Here is a 15,249-nt window from a genome sequence, read left to right on the forward strand (position 1 = left end):
TTAGAGTTGCCAAATCTAATCTTTGTAAATACAAACAAGGTAGGTGAGACTTTTCTCAGCAGGCATTTCAGCAAATGAAACAATAAATGCTTTCTTAGACCAAGATTCTAACAGGAGGAAAGGTAACAGCATTACACCCTGTAATTGTCCTCATGAATCTGAATAGGTGTAATTGTTGGGTTCGCTCTCTACCTGAGATCATACACAGTCCCTCTTTAGTCTTTTTTTAAGAGTAGAATTCAGTGAATTTTGGTCTATTCACAATGTTGTGCAAGCATCTCCAGCGCCTAATGCCAGAACATTTCCATTACCCGGACAAGAAACCCCACCCCTCCTAGCAGTCCCTCCCAATTCAACCCTCCTCTCATCCCCTGGCAACCACCAATCTACCTTCTGTCTTTAAGAATTTGCATATTCTGGGGGCGCCTGGGTGGCTCAGTCATTAAGCGTCTGCCTTCGGCTCAGGTCATGATCCCAGGGTCCTGGGATTGAGTCCTGCTTCGGGCTCCCTGCTTAGTGGGGAGTCTGCTTCTCCCTCTGCCTGCCGCCCCCCCTGCTTGTGCTCTCTCTGTCTCTTAATCTCTCTGACAAATAAATAAAATCTTTTTTTTTTTTAAAGATTTTATTTATTTATTTGAGAGAGAGAGAGAGCATGAGAGGGGGAGGGCCAGAGGGAGAAGCAGACTCCCACTGAGCAGGGAGCCCGATGTGGGACTCGAACCGGGGACTCCAGGATCACGACCTGAGCCGAAGGCAGTCGCTTAACCAACTGAGCCACCCAGGCGCCCCAAATAAATAAAATCTTAAAAAAAAAAAAAAGAATTTGTTTATTCTGGGCGTTTCATATAAATGGAATCATACCAAATGTGCCCATTTCTTAGCATAATATTAACATAACAAAAAACATTAGTGTAATATTTTCAAGGTTCATCCACGCCATAGCAGGTGGCAGCACCTCATCCCTTTGGCTGTGGAATATTCCACTGTATGAATATAACATTTTGTTTATTCATTCATCCGTTGGAGGACAGAGCAGTTGTTTCCACTTTTTGGCCTTTTTAATAATGCTATGAACATTTGTGTACAAGTTTTTGTGTGAACGTATGCTTTCAATTCTCCTGAGTATATAACTAGGGGTGGCATTGCTAGGTCATACTGTTTAACTTTGAGAAACTGCTCAACTGTTTCCACGGCGGTTGCAGTGTTTTCCATTCCCATGAGCAATGCACGAGGGTTCCAACTTCTCCACAGCCTCACCAACACTTGCTTATTCCATTTTTTTTTTTAATTATAGCCATACCAGCGGGTGTGAAGTGGTATGTCACTGTGATTTTAATTTGCATTTCCTTAATGACTAATGAGTTAAGCATTTTTCTATGTGCTTATTGGCCATCTGTATGTCTTGCTTAGACAAATGTCTATTCATATCCTTTGCCCCTTTTTTAATTGAGTTATTTTACTTTTTATTATTGAGTTATAAGAGTTCTTGATATATTCTGGATACTAGATCCTCATCAGATACATGGTTTACAAATATTTTTTTATTCGGTGGGTTATCCTTTCATTTTCTTGGTAGTATCCTTTGATGTACAAAAGTTGGAAATGATCTACTTCTTTCTATATCAGCATCTCAGTATCACTTGAATATCTGGGAAGAATTTAAAAACATTTTAAAATTGTATATTTTATTTTTTATTTTTTTTAAGTAGGCTCCACACCCAGCATGGACCCCAGTGCGGGGCCTGAACTTAAAACCCTGAGATCAAGACCTGAGCTGAGATCAAGAGTCAGACGCTTAACCCACTAAGCCACCCAGGTGCCCCTAAAAATTATATATTTTAGAATAAAAAATACTTTATCGAACAAGAGGGTTAAAACTTGAAAAAATTGGGAGCTTTTGGTGATATGATGACCTGGGTCCCCATAATTATGTTAGGTTCTTAGTATAAATAATATAAATGCATGCCATCTAGTTCCTAGTTTTGCTTTTGTTTACTACTCTTTCATTTTTAAAAAATTATTATTTAAAAATAATCTCTACACCCAACACGGGGTTTGAACTCACAACCCTGAGATCAAGAACTGGATATTCTACTGAGCGAGCCAGCCAGGCGCTCCTGTTTACTACTCTTTCAGAAGAACTGATGAAGATTTAAAAAGTGGAGTCAGATTATCCTTTGGCTAGAGAATGAGGATTTCTAGAAGCACTTACGGTTCAACGTTTTTTGTCAGGGCCCCAGTATATTTGTACTCGAACTATAATCAATCTTTCCCCCTTCTGACAGAGGTATATGCCATAGGAGACTTACGGGGCACCACTCTAGCTGGCCTGCCTGTTGGCTTACAAACAGAAGTTTTGTATTTATGGACAGTGACCCAGAGTGGTGTCCAAGTCCCTCTGAGTTTAGAATTGCTATCATAGCAGAAATTGGAAACTTCATGAGCTAGAAGGCATTTACCATGTCTACGTGGATGTCACTTCTCATTACAGCATACACAAATCCAGTGATCAGAACTTTAACCTCCTGGGACCTCATATCCTCTTCAGATCTGCACACGACATGTGCACATGAATCCGTTATTTTTCTTTTATAGTGAACTGCCTGCAAAATTACTATCTCACCATTTATAATTTTATTTTTATTTTTTTAAAGATTTTATTTATTTGACAGAGAGACAGTGAGAGAGGGAACACAAGCAGGGGGAGTGGGAGAGGGAGAAGCAGGCTTCCCGCTGAGCAGGGAGCCCAATGCAGGGCTCGATCCCAGGACCCTGGAATCATGACCTGAGCCGAAGGCAGACGCTTAACGACTGAGCCACCCAGGCGCCCCTATAATTTTATGTAGCGGAATGACCACGTAGGCTTTTCTTATAAAAATGCCATAGCAACATGAATACTTGGTACTGAAAGGCATCTTTAATTGACAAAAGCTTTTTATTTTTGATTTAAACTTAGCCTATGCTTAGAGTGGGGCATTTAAATAGTCAACTTGATGACTTCATGTGAGCCAAGAACAAAACGTGGGTCTGATCATTTTTGGCCTGATCTTCTACCTGCTTTCTGACCAGTGTCCTTATAGTTAGAAAGCAATGGCATTTCTACCAGAAGCCTTCTATCACTAACAACTTTGGTACATATGGTGCGTAGATAGAATATTTCATTCAAGGTGTCCAGAATTTAATGAATCTCACTTTTTCTTCAAAGCCAGTGCTTGAATAGAGAGGAACTTGGATTTAAAAACCAGTCCATTTTAAGCCCAAAGGCAATTCTTATCCAGAAATTACTTATCCTTATTTTTAGTGTCTTACTTGCTACCTCCCTTTCTCATTTTGAAAACAGGGAGAAATAAAGATGCATACAACATCTTTTGGGCTGCATGAATCATGGACAGGCTTTGAAGGTCTCTAGGGAACCACAGCTGCTTCACCACGAGAACTCCAGGCGGGTCCTAAATCTCCTGGCCCTGGACTTCAGCAATTGCTGAAAAAATGTCAACACACACACACCACCCCCCACCTTAAAAACTCTATGCTTGAGAAGGGCAGTTTGCTTAGAACAGCTTTCCCTGGCAGCTGCAACTAGGACACCTCATTTTTGTTAAAGCTACAAGTCACAGTTTATTAACTGTATTCAGAAATGAGTCAATCGATGAAGAGAAGGCTGGAGTGCTCCAGGTGGCTGACACAAGACAGACACGGAAAAATGGAACCAGGAGTCCAACCACCTTATGGAAAAAATTCCTCCATATTTAACCTTCTCATCAAAAGTGTGAAACAGACGGTGCAGGTAAGGATATGAGTTAGACAGCAGAGATGACAATGATATCATTGTTATAATAATATTAGTAGTAAGAGTAAGAATAATAATATTTGAAGAACAACAAGTGATGTTAGCAAATGGCATTTCTAACAAGTTCCTAGGACGCAAGCCAGGACATGCTAGGAGGTGCCCATGCTGCTGGTCCCAAGACCACAGGTGGAAAGGGAGGAGAGGAATATTTCTTGAGGGAAGGAAGGCAACAATTATTTAAAACTCCTTTAGGGGGCCCCTGGGTGGCTCAGTCCGTTAAACATCTGCCTTTGGCTCAGGTCACGATCCCGGAATCCTGGGATCAAGTCCCTCGTGGGGCTCCACACTTGGTGTGGAGCCTGCTTCTCCCTCTCCCTCTGCTTGTGCGCGCTCTCTCTCTCTGTCAAATAAATAAAAATCTTAAAAAACAAGACAAAATTACTTTGGGTAGGATTGGTCAAATGTTTACACATTTTATCTCATTCAGTCCTCACAGGCTCCTATTGAGCTTCCCAGTTTGCTCCCCCAACTTTTCCAGAGCAGAGGAGAACAAACACATCCAAACCACGGGTATGTCAGAGTGGTTCTCTAGAAGTAAGACATTTCTTTGACGACTACATTATTTTTAAAAATTCGTGTAAATTTTGCACTGTTTCCAAATATTGCTGCTTGTTATGAATTAAATCCAATTTAAATAACTATTAGATAAACTGCTTAACGCTTAACCTCAATCCTTTAGCAAAACTGCCCTTTGGGAACACGAGGAAATGGATGGTTGAAGTTTAATAATTAGTCAATGGTGATGCAACTAGTACATATTTAATCCAAACACAATTTGTACCTGGACCAGCAGGTATCTGAAGACAATGCACATCCTATTAATCTTACTCCGCCATTTCACCCCCACCTACCTGAAAGGTCTGACAGGTCTTTCTCTATTACTCCTTTATGGATCCTCTATTGTTCTAATCAAACTGGACCACTTGCTGTTCCTCAGCTTCTTCTCACTTTTCCTGATCTCCACATATATGTTCATTACTCTTTGTAGCTGGAAAGATTCCTCTCTTATCTCTACCTTACTAAAATCTTCTATAACCTTTAAGGTCCATCTGAAATACCATTTCCTTTTTGAAGACCAATCCTGTTTTTGAAAGGCTGCTGCACCAAACACGTCCAGTGAGTTCTGATGGCTGCCCATACAGATTTAATGTCAGTGGGTATGTAATTAGTTGTGCTGCATTAGCTTGTGCATATAATTTAATGGGCCCAAATTTCCACATGCCTATAAATAAATGCTTCTATAACATTAAAAGTTATATTGGCATTCAAAACATGAAGTTTTGGGGCCCCTGCGTGGCTCAGTTGGTTATGCACCTGCCTTCAGCTCAGGTCATGATCCCGGGGTCCTGGGATCCAGCCCCACATCCGGGCTCTCTGCTCAGCAGGGAGTCAGCTTCTCTCTCTCCCTCTGCCCCTCCCCCCGCTCATGTTCTCTCTCTCTCTCTCCCTGTCTCTCTCTCTCTCAAATGAATGAATAAAAAAATCTTTAAAAAACAAACAAACAAAAAAACCAAACCAAAACATGAAGTTTTGTGCAAAGTAAGATATCGGAGTGCAGATAAAAAGGAGATGAAAAAATTCATTTAAAAGAAATCGCCAGGGGTGCCTGGGTGGCTCAGTTGGTTAAGCGTCGGACTCTTGATTTCAGATGCCGCACTGGGCGTGGAGCCTGCTCGGGATTCTCTCTCCCTCTGCCCCACTCTCCTCCCTCTCTTAAAAAAAAAAAAATCTTCAAACAGAAAGATTTAGATTATGTTAAATCTGTGGCTATGAATTAGAATAAAGTCTCAAAATGTAGAATCTACTTAGACTTCTAGAACTGGAAGAAGGCCTGAAAGTTATCTAAGACAACCCCTTATTTTCTAGTAGTAGACTTTCTGGACCCTGTTTTGTATCATGGTCAGAAGTTGCATTTGTTTAGTTAATGCCGTTTAATTTCCATCTAGCCTGCCTTTGGTCTCTTTATATCGTAATTTCAGTGCTACCTGAAGAAAGCTTTTTGCACTGAATAACAAATTTAGTTCTGAAGGGCCAGACCTGACTTTGGTCCAAAGGGAACTGAACTGCAGGACCTACTTTGATTTTAAAAGTTGTTAACCTTAGTGATGCTAACCTAAACCTCTGAGAAATGAATCCTTACCCCCACAAGTGCAATTTTTTTTTTAAGATTTATTTGAGAGAGAGAGAGAGAGAGAGAGAGAGGAGGGGCAGAAGGAGAGAGAGAGAATCCTGAAGCAGACTCCCTGGTGAATGGGGAGCCCAACATGGGGCTCAATTTCACAACCCTGAGATGAAATAAAGAATCAGCTGCTTACCCGACTGAGCTACCCAGGCACCAACCAAGTGCAATTTCTGATCAGTCTAACGTCCAAGCCACAGTCACCGCCAACACTAGAGGAGAACACTCCTACTAAGCAGGTGGCCATCTAGTCCATTTGGCCAGCTCCAGCTTTGGACGCTGAGAGGTATTTAATATGCTGACTTCATCTTGGTTTACCCACATAAGTGAAGAGAAGAGGACACCAAGGGCATTTATCTTTTCCACCCCCACACTCTCTTCGCAATCCCATTGTGATAAAGAGCAGGGACTTTAGAGTTGGGTAGAAACAGCTTTGACCTTAGACAAGTTACTTAACCTTTGAAGACCCCAGTTTCCTAACTGCACAAGGGTGAGGATAACACCCTTGTTTAATGTACTTTAATTATCTCATGGGTAACTTGGCAGGTGTAGGTGGGATATTGTTGACCACTTCAGACAATGTCTGATGCACACCAAATCTTTCATAAATGTCAGCAATTGTTACTATCGACCAGGTGTGGCAAATGTTAACACACTCCGTCAACAAGAATTGGGTCCTCTTCTCTCTGTATAAGCTTTTCCATGGCATTTCATGCCCTCCCTGATTCAATTATGATACCAACACTGACTCCTAAACCCGTATCTGTAGTCCAACTTCTCTCCTGACCTCAAGCTTGGGTTTTCACAATTCTTAAGACACCTGGCAGTGCCCTGGGAATCTAGAGCAAATCCAAAACAAGACCATTACCTGGCACGACACAGTATCTGACGCTCTTCTTGACTTCTCTGCATTTGTGAGATATCATTATCTTTCCAGTTACCCAGGCAGAAGGACCGAGTTGTTTTTGTTTTTGTTTTTTTTAAACTGCTTCTTTATCCTCCATTTAATCAGTTGCCAAGTCATTCATTCACATGCTCACTTAGTCAACAAATACTTCTTGGGCCTTTTCCAGAAGCCAGGTACAGTGTTCAACTCTGGGAATAACGTGGTGGGCAAAACTGACATGGTTTCTGCTCTCATCCACAAATACGGAATTACCAATTGGAATATACAAGTGGGAGAAAATTTTAGTTGGTATGAGAAAGTGCAACCAGGGACATCATATAAAATGAGAGTCAGGAAAAATCTCTCAGATCAGAGGAAGTGACAATCTGAACTGAGACCCGAAAGATGAAAAGAGTCTGTCAGGTGAATAATGAATGAAGAACATTCTAGGCAGCTGCATTAGCACGTACAAAGGCTCTGAGGTAGGAAAGCGCTTAACGCCTTTCTCTGAGGAACTGAAAGAAGGCCGTGTGGCTAAAAAGTTGTGAACTTGCTTGAGATGAGGCTGGAAGAGCAGGCAGGGGCTTACTAACCATGTACGGAAGCCTTTGAAGGGTTCTGAGCAGGAGAGGCACAGGATCGGACCACTTTGCTTTGGGAGGGGCAAGAACAGAATTAGAGACCAGTTGGGAGGCTACTCGTGTGGTTCTGGTGACAAATGGCCAGCAGCTGTGGTGATGGAGAAAAGGGGATGTCCTGGAGACACAATTTGGCCGTGGTATTGATAGGACTTGGGGACTGGGATGTGGGGAGAGACTGAAAGGGAGGTGGCAAGGCTGAATCTTAAGACTTCTGGCATGAGCAGCTGTGTAGATGCAAGTGTATAGAGAAGCTACCTTTCAAAAGATTCTGTGTTCCTAAAATACCTCACACGAGATCCCTATTTTCCCCTCTTGGTGCAACCACCTTGCCTCCAAGTCAATATACTATCTGGACCATTATTCTTTCTCATTGGTTTCTCTACTTCTTGTCTCTGTCTACTTCAAATTACCCCATGCTGTGTTATCTTCCTAATATAGCTCTGGTCACATTATTTCCCTTTCAAATACCTCTGATGGTTTCCTATCACCTACAATTAAGTATGAACCCTTTGCCTTGGCTTCCCAGGCTCTATGACCTACCTTTCCAGTCTTTTTTTTTTTTTTTTTGAGGAGGGGGAGAGGCCAAGGGAGAGGGAGGGAGAATCCCAAGCAGGCTCCATGCCCAGCACAGAGCCCAAGTTGGGGCTCCATCCCGGAACCCCGAGATCACTACCCAAGCCAAAATCAAGAGTTGGATGCTCAACTGACAGGGCCACCCAGGCGCCCCTCCAGTGTGATTTCTACCTCTTCTCTATTTAAGTCCTGTTTTAGTCCAAGTGGACTACTTCCTGTTTCCTGACCATGTCACCACACACTCCTACTTCAATGCCTTTGCTCACACTATTCCCTTCGGTCTTACCATCTCAGTCGGCTGGAACCTTAATTCAGCTTTCAAAGTTCATTAAAGGTCCAATCTTTCAATCTCATAAAACTTTGTAATTCTCTTAGAGCACTTAGATTTCTGCCTTTTATTGTGATTATTAGAGTACTTATCTCGTGCCCATTCCCTACACCCTAACCGTAGGCAATACTTTGGAGTGCCTGGCTCGATTACTCACACTGCACCAGTGCCCTTGTCCTTGCAGGGTCAAGCGTAGGGTTTAACTCACAGTAGATGCTTTTTTTTGTTTTGTTTTGTTTTGTTATGTTATGTTAGTCACCATACATTACATCATTAGTTTTTGATGTAGTGTTCCATGATTCATTGTTTGCATATAACACCCAGTGCTCCATTCAGTACGTGCCCTCCTTAATACCCATCATCGGGCCCACTCATCCCCCAACTCCCCTCCCCTCCAAAACCCTCAGTTTGTTTCTCAGAGTCCTTAGTCTCTCATGGTTCGTCTCCTCCTCCGATTTCCCCCCCTTCATTTTTCCCTTCCTACTATCTTTTTTTTTTTTTTTTAACATATAAGGTATTATTTGTTTCAGAGGTACAGGTCTGTGATTCATCAGTCTTACACAATTCACAGCGCTCACCATAGCACATATCCTCCCCAATGTCTATCACCCAGCCACCCTATCCCTCCCACCCCCCAGTAGGTACATTTTCTTGAATTTAGGAACAATTCGTGTTATTGATGAGGGAGCAGAAGGCTAGCTGAGGACAAAACTGACACCCCTCAAGCTCCCCCCTCCAACTATCTTAATGTTAATGCTTTGCTAGAGGTAAAAACAACCTTAGCTTGATAATAGCAAGGCCTCCAGTATCCTGAGGGTCTTCTTTAGCATATCAAAGTCCTTTTGGACACCTCCCATTTTCCTTACCTCCCCCAATTCCCCAGTATATAATTGGCCACTCCTTACAGGCCACTCCTTACAACCCGGGTGCAGCAGCTCTTTCTGCCCATGGGTCCTGTCCCCGTGCTTTCATAAAATCACCTTTTTGCACAAAGATGTCTCAAGAATTCTTTCTTGGCCGTTGGCCCCGGTCCTCACCAACATTCCAAAACTACATCATTAAGTATCCTAAGGAGTGATGAGACCCCAGGTGTTGAAAGGGAGGTTATTTTCCGGTAGTATTTGCCAGCACCATAGCACAATTCACCCTCTACCAAATTCCCGGTGATCTTACAAAAGACAAACATACACATATCCCTTCAATGGAGTTTTCTGGCTGTTCAAAATAATCCAATGCAGCAGTCCTCATAAGCTTATCCTTCCCCTGAAGTACTGAATATTTAAAAATTACAGCCTCTAACTCAGGGTTTTTCAAACTACTTGTAACCCAATAGGTCATGAAACTAATTTAGTGAGTCATAAGCAATACTAAAAAACAAAACAGAAACCAGCTACACACACAGCTTATATAAGGATAAGTAATGTTCCCTGAAACTTTTGTTTCAAATACATATATACATATATGTATGTACTGGGTCATGATTAAAACGTATTTCTCACCATGGGTCCCAGTCACAAAAGTTTGAAAGGTACCACATTAATGATCTACTGCCTACCCCAAGATGAGTACACAGAACCCAAGTAGGAAAAGTAATATGTTAAGAAAATGGCAATGAGACGATCTAATTAAAAGTTATTCACACTTGGGTGGGAGGATGGGTTAGCCTGGTGATGGGTATTAAGGAGGGCATGTTCTGCATGGAGCACTGGGTGTTATGCACAAACAATGAATCATGGAACACTACATCAAAAACTAATGATGTAATATATGGTGATTAACATAACAATAAAAAATTTTTTAAAGTTATTCACACTTTAGGGGTGCCTGGGTGGCTCAGTCCATTAAGTGTCTGACTCTTGATTTTTAGCTCAGATCAGCATCTCAGGGTTGTGAGATCAAGCCCTGCTCTGCGCGGAGCATGGAGCCTGCTTAAGATTCTTTCTCCCTCTGCCCCTGCCCCACTCTCCACCCCAATCACTCTCCCTCTCTAAAAAACAAAACCAAAAACTCTCTTAAAAAAAAAAAGGTATTCACACTTTAAAACGTGAATGTCTGATACACCTAACTCTTCCCTTGGGGTGTCTGCATTAAAGTGCCTTTAACCCAGATTAATCGTGAATTAGTAGAAACTGGGTCAGAATCATTTTGGACTACAGGCCTTCTTGGTACATGTAAAAAGGATTTCCTCCAGTATCCCAACTCCCCAAGACAGCGCGGGTTCTGGAACCAGGAACTCCGTTGCTGAAAGGCTACTGGTCTCTAGGTTACAATACACAGAAATGGTAATACCTTTGTAAGGAGAACATTTACAACCAGAGTGCACTCTTTCTTCCATGCACGTGTCAAGCTTATCAGTTTATGTTTGCATGTATATATTTAATCCATACCTAGAAAACACAATCCTATGTATCCACGAGGAAGAGCTATGCTTGATATGAGGCAACGTGAAGCCCCAAGCCGATCCAAACACGAGAAATACTGAGTTACTGAAGGCAACAACACATGGGAGATAGGAAGGCGGGGATCTGGGAAATGGTAGAATGGCAAGGGGGTTCAGGAGTGCGGTAGATGTATTACACCAAGTGTTTATCACTTGATGACTGATGGTAATGGGAGGAGAGTAGAGGGGAAGGATATGGAGAAAACAATTTCCCAGTCAGTTGTATGCCCCATGATAGCAGAGCAGTAGCCCACCAGGAGTGCACAGGCAGTATTCGATTATGTCAGCACAAAAAGGACAAATTCCAAGTCCTAATTCCAGCCCTAGCTCCATTTAACAGGTTGCCCCTAATAATTTGTTGCTACTTGTGTTACGTTCTCAATTTATAGTTGAGAAATCAACAGTGAGCTTCCAAACGAATGAATGTAAACACTCTTAATTGCCAATTACAACCCCAACAAATAACTGGGTGAGAAACAAGGCTCAAGGAGTAGACGTTCAAAGCTGCTGTGGTGTGAAGAACCCTAGATTGGGGGTTTTGATAAATCTGGGTTAGATCTGAGAGATACTGAGGTGCCCTTCACCTCAAAAATTTTACAATTCTACAAGGGAGCGAAAGGTGACCTTTAGTTGGAAGAAAGGAAGATCAGCTTGGTTTTATATGTAAAAGGCAAGTAACAATTATATTAGCTGCTAGGATTATTTAAATATAAATTAATGCCTCTCACATTATCTAGATCTAGTTAACACCTTTCGGTGATATTATATGAGCGAACACCCTTCGGTGATATTATATGTCAACGTCTCTACTGACTACTGGATACATTCCAAACTTCTTTCTGGCATTTGAGGCATTCCACATCTGCCCAACTTTTATGCCAAATTTCTTATGACTCTGATCTCTAATCTGCTCTTGTACCAGTCCTGTTTGCTTAATTCTTCCCCACTCCTACTCTCCTAAACTCCCATAACCTTCATAAAACCTTCCAACTACTCAAATATTTATGCATCAAATCTTGACCTTTGAATTCCTACAGAACTTTACAAGCCGTCCTATTAGGTAGGCATTATGTCCTCATTTGATAGATAAGCAAACTGAGGCCCAGAGGGGTTAGGTGACTTGTCCCACAATTTGCAAGCAGCAGCAGGGCTGGGTCTGACTTGCTGGCCTTCCAAGTCCACACTTTTTTTTTTTTTCTCATTGTGCCATGCTGCTTCCGTGTGTTAAAAAACCATGGAGGAAGGATGCAGGAAAAAAGCCTATAAAGCAGTTATAATACAGCCTGTTTTGACATAAAGTCAGACACATCACATCCTTTGAACCATATGGGTAATTAACTCTTGGAGTAGCATAGTTTTTAAAGGGGGTTGTCAGTCTTGTTTCCCAAGCCCATTATTAAAATGGTATCCCAGGGTAAATGACAGGTCAGTACGGTTAAGAGGGGGGAAAAAAGCAATATGCTATAAGAAGAAAATATCAGAAACAAGACAGAAAAGAGAAGAAAGTGTAATATAAGCTGGCAATGCAGAAAAAGACTCCGAATATGGAAGTATAGAATACCGGGCTTAGGGGCCCACAAAGCTAATATCTAAGTTAGGGGGCTTATGCCTACCGACAAGAAGCGCGCATGTGTGAGAGTTGATATTAATAACAGACAGCAGTACACACGGACAGAGAGTAGAACTCAAGAGAGAGACAAATAAGGATAGGTCGTGGGGACACAGGGCAGATCATGGCATGATGAGACAGTGGTGGCGCCAAATGAGGGACCAGAAGGGTACAGCAGGGGTCAAAGAGAAAGGTAAAGAGGTTCAGAGGGCACGGCGCCTCCAGACTCGAGGAAAGACTTGTCTTCCTCTCGATAGCTGGTTGGCGTGATTTAAGATTCACATCCGCACCCCACAAAGCCTTCCTGGGTGCTCCGGAAAGTGAGGGGGGGGTCACGGCCCCATTCCCCGGGGACTCCGCGAGGGGGCGGAGCGAGGCAGGAGGGTCCTTACCCATAAAGATGGAGATGATGAGCCGCAGCGCCTGTTCCGACGCGCCCAGGGACGTCGCCAACTTGTTAAGGCTCAGCTCCCCGAGCCCCCACCGCAGCACCCTCGCCAGCTCCGCCACCGTTCCCACGTCCCCCTCAGCTGCGGACGCCATCTTTGCTCCGGGCGTCCCCCAGGGACCCCCCAGCTCCGCGCGCCCCGAATTGTGGGCACAAGGCTGTAGCTTCACCCCCAATTCCGGCCCGGAGCCCGCCCACGGCGTGCGCATTGGCTGCGGGCCCGCCCAGTGGCTCCAGGCTCCCCCGGCTATTGGTCGGTCCGAGCAGGGGGCGGGGCCTAGTGCAGCAAGGTAGGCAGAGGGCGGGTCTGAACGTTTGTAAAGCAAAGGTGACTCCCGCCGAGAATGAACGCGGGGCAGGCCGGGGGCGGGGCTTGGAATTGGGAACTGGAGTTGCGATTGGCAAAGTCTAAAGCCGGCGGCGAGGTGATTGTACAACTCGGTTCTAACTGCTTGGGGGAGGAGTCGGTGAGGGCGAGTGTCCGGCCGGCTCGTGCGCTGCCTTCCCATTGGCTGAGGCGGGAGCAGGCGAGAGTCGGGGCGGGGGGGTGGGGGCGTCACCCGACCGCGAGGTTACTCTCGGTCGCCGGCGCGCCGGGGTTACTGGGGCAAGTAACGGAGAGGGCGGGAATTCCTGGAGCAGCTTCGCGAGCGCCTCCTAACGGCACTTCCAGGCCGTTCTCAAACCGTTAGGCACGCCGCCTTCACTCCGCAAGGGTCTCGGGAGAGCCCAGCGGCCCAGAAGTTTGCTCCTTTTAGTTCATGCATCTCTTTTCACGTAATTTCCTATATTAAACCCTCACCTTCCCCCGAGAGGCGGGGGAATATACAGTAAATTTGCATGCTTTAGACTTTATACTAATGGTATTACAGTGAATGGATCATTCTGCAGGTTGTTTTTATGCTTACTATCTTTATTGAGATATACTCATGTTTTTACATGTAGCTCACATCCATTCATTTTACAGTGATGTAATATTCCATTGTATGATTATACTACGTTTAATTTTTCATGGTCATGTTGACGAATACTTGGATCATTTCCTACTTATTTATGTATTGTTTTATGATAAACATTGCTGCAGTGAGCATTCTTCTTTAAGCAAGAGTGAGAGTTTCTCTAGGACTGTGACTCCAAACCTTTTTTTTTTAATTAACTGAGATCTCCTATAAGAAACACATTGCTATCCAGTATACACACATATTCATACACTAGACAACAAATACATATAATACTCATACAGACATACCCACAGTACATGTTGCCATACTATGTGTGTGTTCTCTGATACTTTTTACTCTATTTTAATTCATTAAAAAGTTGCTCATCGGGATCCACTAACTTGATATCAATACCTACCAGTAGTTCATGATCCTCATTGAGAAAAGACTTCTCTAGTGTTTGTAATCAGGAAGGGAATTATGGGTTGTAGGTTATGCACACTTTTAACTTTATTAGATTTTGCGAAATTGAAGTGTTTCGCTAGATGTTATTTAAGATCCTTAAAATGTCTGATTTGCTGAATACGTAAAATATATTTGTTAAAGCATCTAGTCAATTAGACCTTGTTTAAAAATGTAGAAAGTTGCGGGACGCCAGGGTGGCTCAGTCGGTTGAGTGACCAACTCCTGATTTCAGCTCAGGTCTCAGGTCATGATCTCGGGGTCCTGAGATTGAACTCCACCTGCACGCCCACCCATAGGGCTCCACAGGAAAATCTGCTTAAGATTCTCTCTCCCTCTCCTTCTGCCCTGCCCTCCCCCACCCCACTTGCACGCACATGCACACATTCTCTCTCTCAAATAAATAAATAAATCTTTAAAAAAATGTAGAAAGTTGTTTTTTCTTTGTGTTCTCCAACTGGATAACATGTTTGCCCCTTCTTGTGCTTCTGGTGTTCCAAGAGAAGGATGGGCATAGGACAGAGGCTGTGGCCATGTTGACACAACAGGTGTCTCTGTTTTCCTTTCTCCTCAAGTGTTTGGTCAGCCACATTCTCTTCATTCTTCCTACTGCTAAAGTGCAGCACCTCTTTCTCCAGTTACAGTGACTGGTGAGTGGAAGAGAAGATTATATGGCCTCTCGCTTTGTAATTCAACACACTCATTACGGGCTTACTAAGTCAGGTTCTGTGCTGGACCCTCAATACAAAGATGAATAAGAGACAGTCCCTGCCCTCAAGAACCTCTGTGACTAGTGAGAAGAGAGATGTGAAGAGATAATTATAAAACTAAGTAGAAGTGTTTGTGTAGAAATAAACAAAAACGTGTTAGTGAGATCACTCTTCTCTTATTC

At 43.2% G+C, this 15,249-nt stretch overlaps 1 protein-coding gene across 1 annotated transcript in view; it reads right to left on the bottom strand.

Moving 5' to 3' along the window:
* LPCAT3 (lysophosphatidylcholine acyltransferase 3) overlaps positions 1-13,156 on the bottom strand; it is a 38,245-nt gene extending 25,089 nt beyond the window's left edge. The window contains exon 1 of the mRNA XM_032390799.1: positions 12,899-13,156. Within this exon, the coding sequence (XP_032246690.1) occupies positions 12,899-13,049 (151 nt within the window). The 5' untranslated portion in view covers positions 13,050-13,156. The remainder of the gene's footprint in view (positions 1-12,898) is intronic.
* Between the last annotated feature and the right edge of the window lie 2,093 nt (positions 13,157-15,249).

The sequence above is a fragment of the Phoca vitulina genome, unplaced genomic scaffold, assembly GCF_004348235.1.
Source record: "Phoca vitulina isolate PV1807 unplaced genomic scaffold, GSC_HSeal_1.0 scaffold59, whole genome shotgun sequence".
In the NCBI taxonomy this organism is placed as follows: Eukaryota; Metazoa; Chordata; class Mammalia; order Carnivora; family Phocidae; genus Phoca; species Phoca vitulina.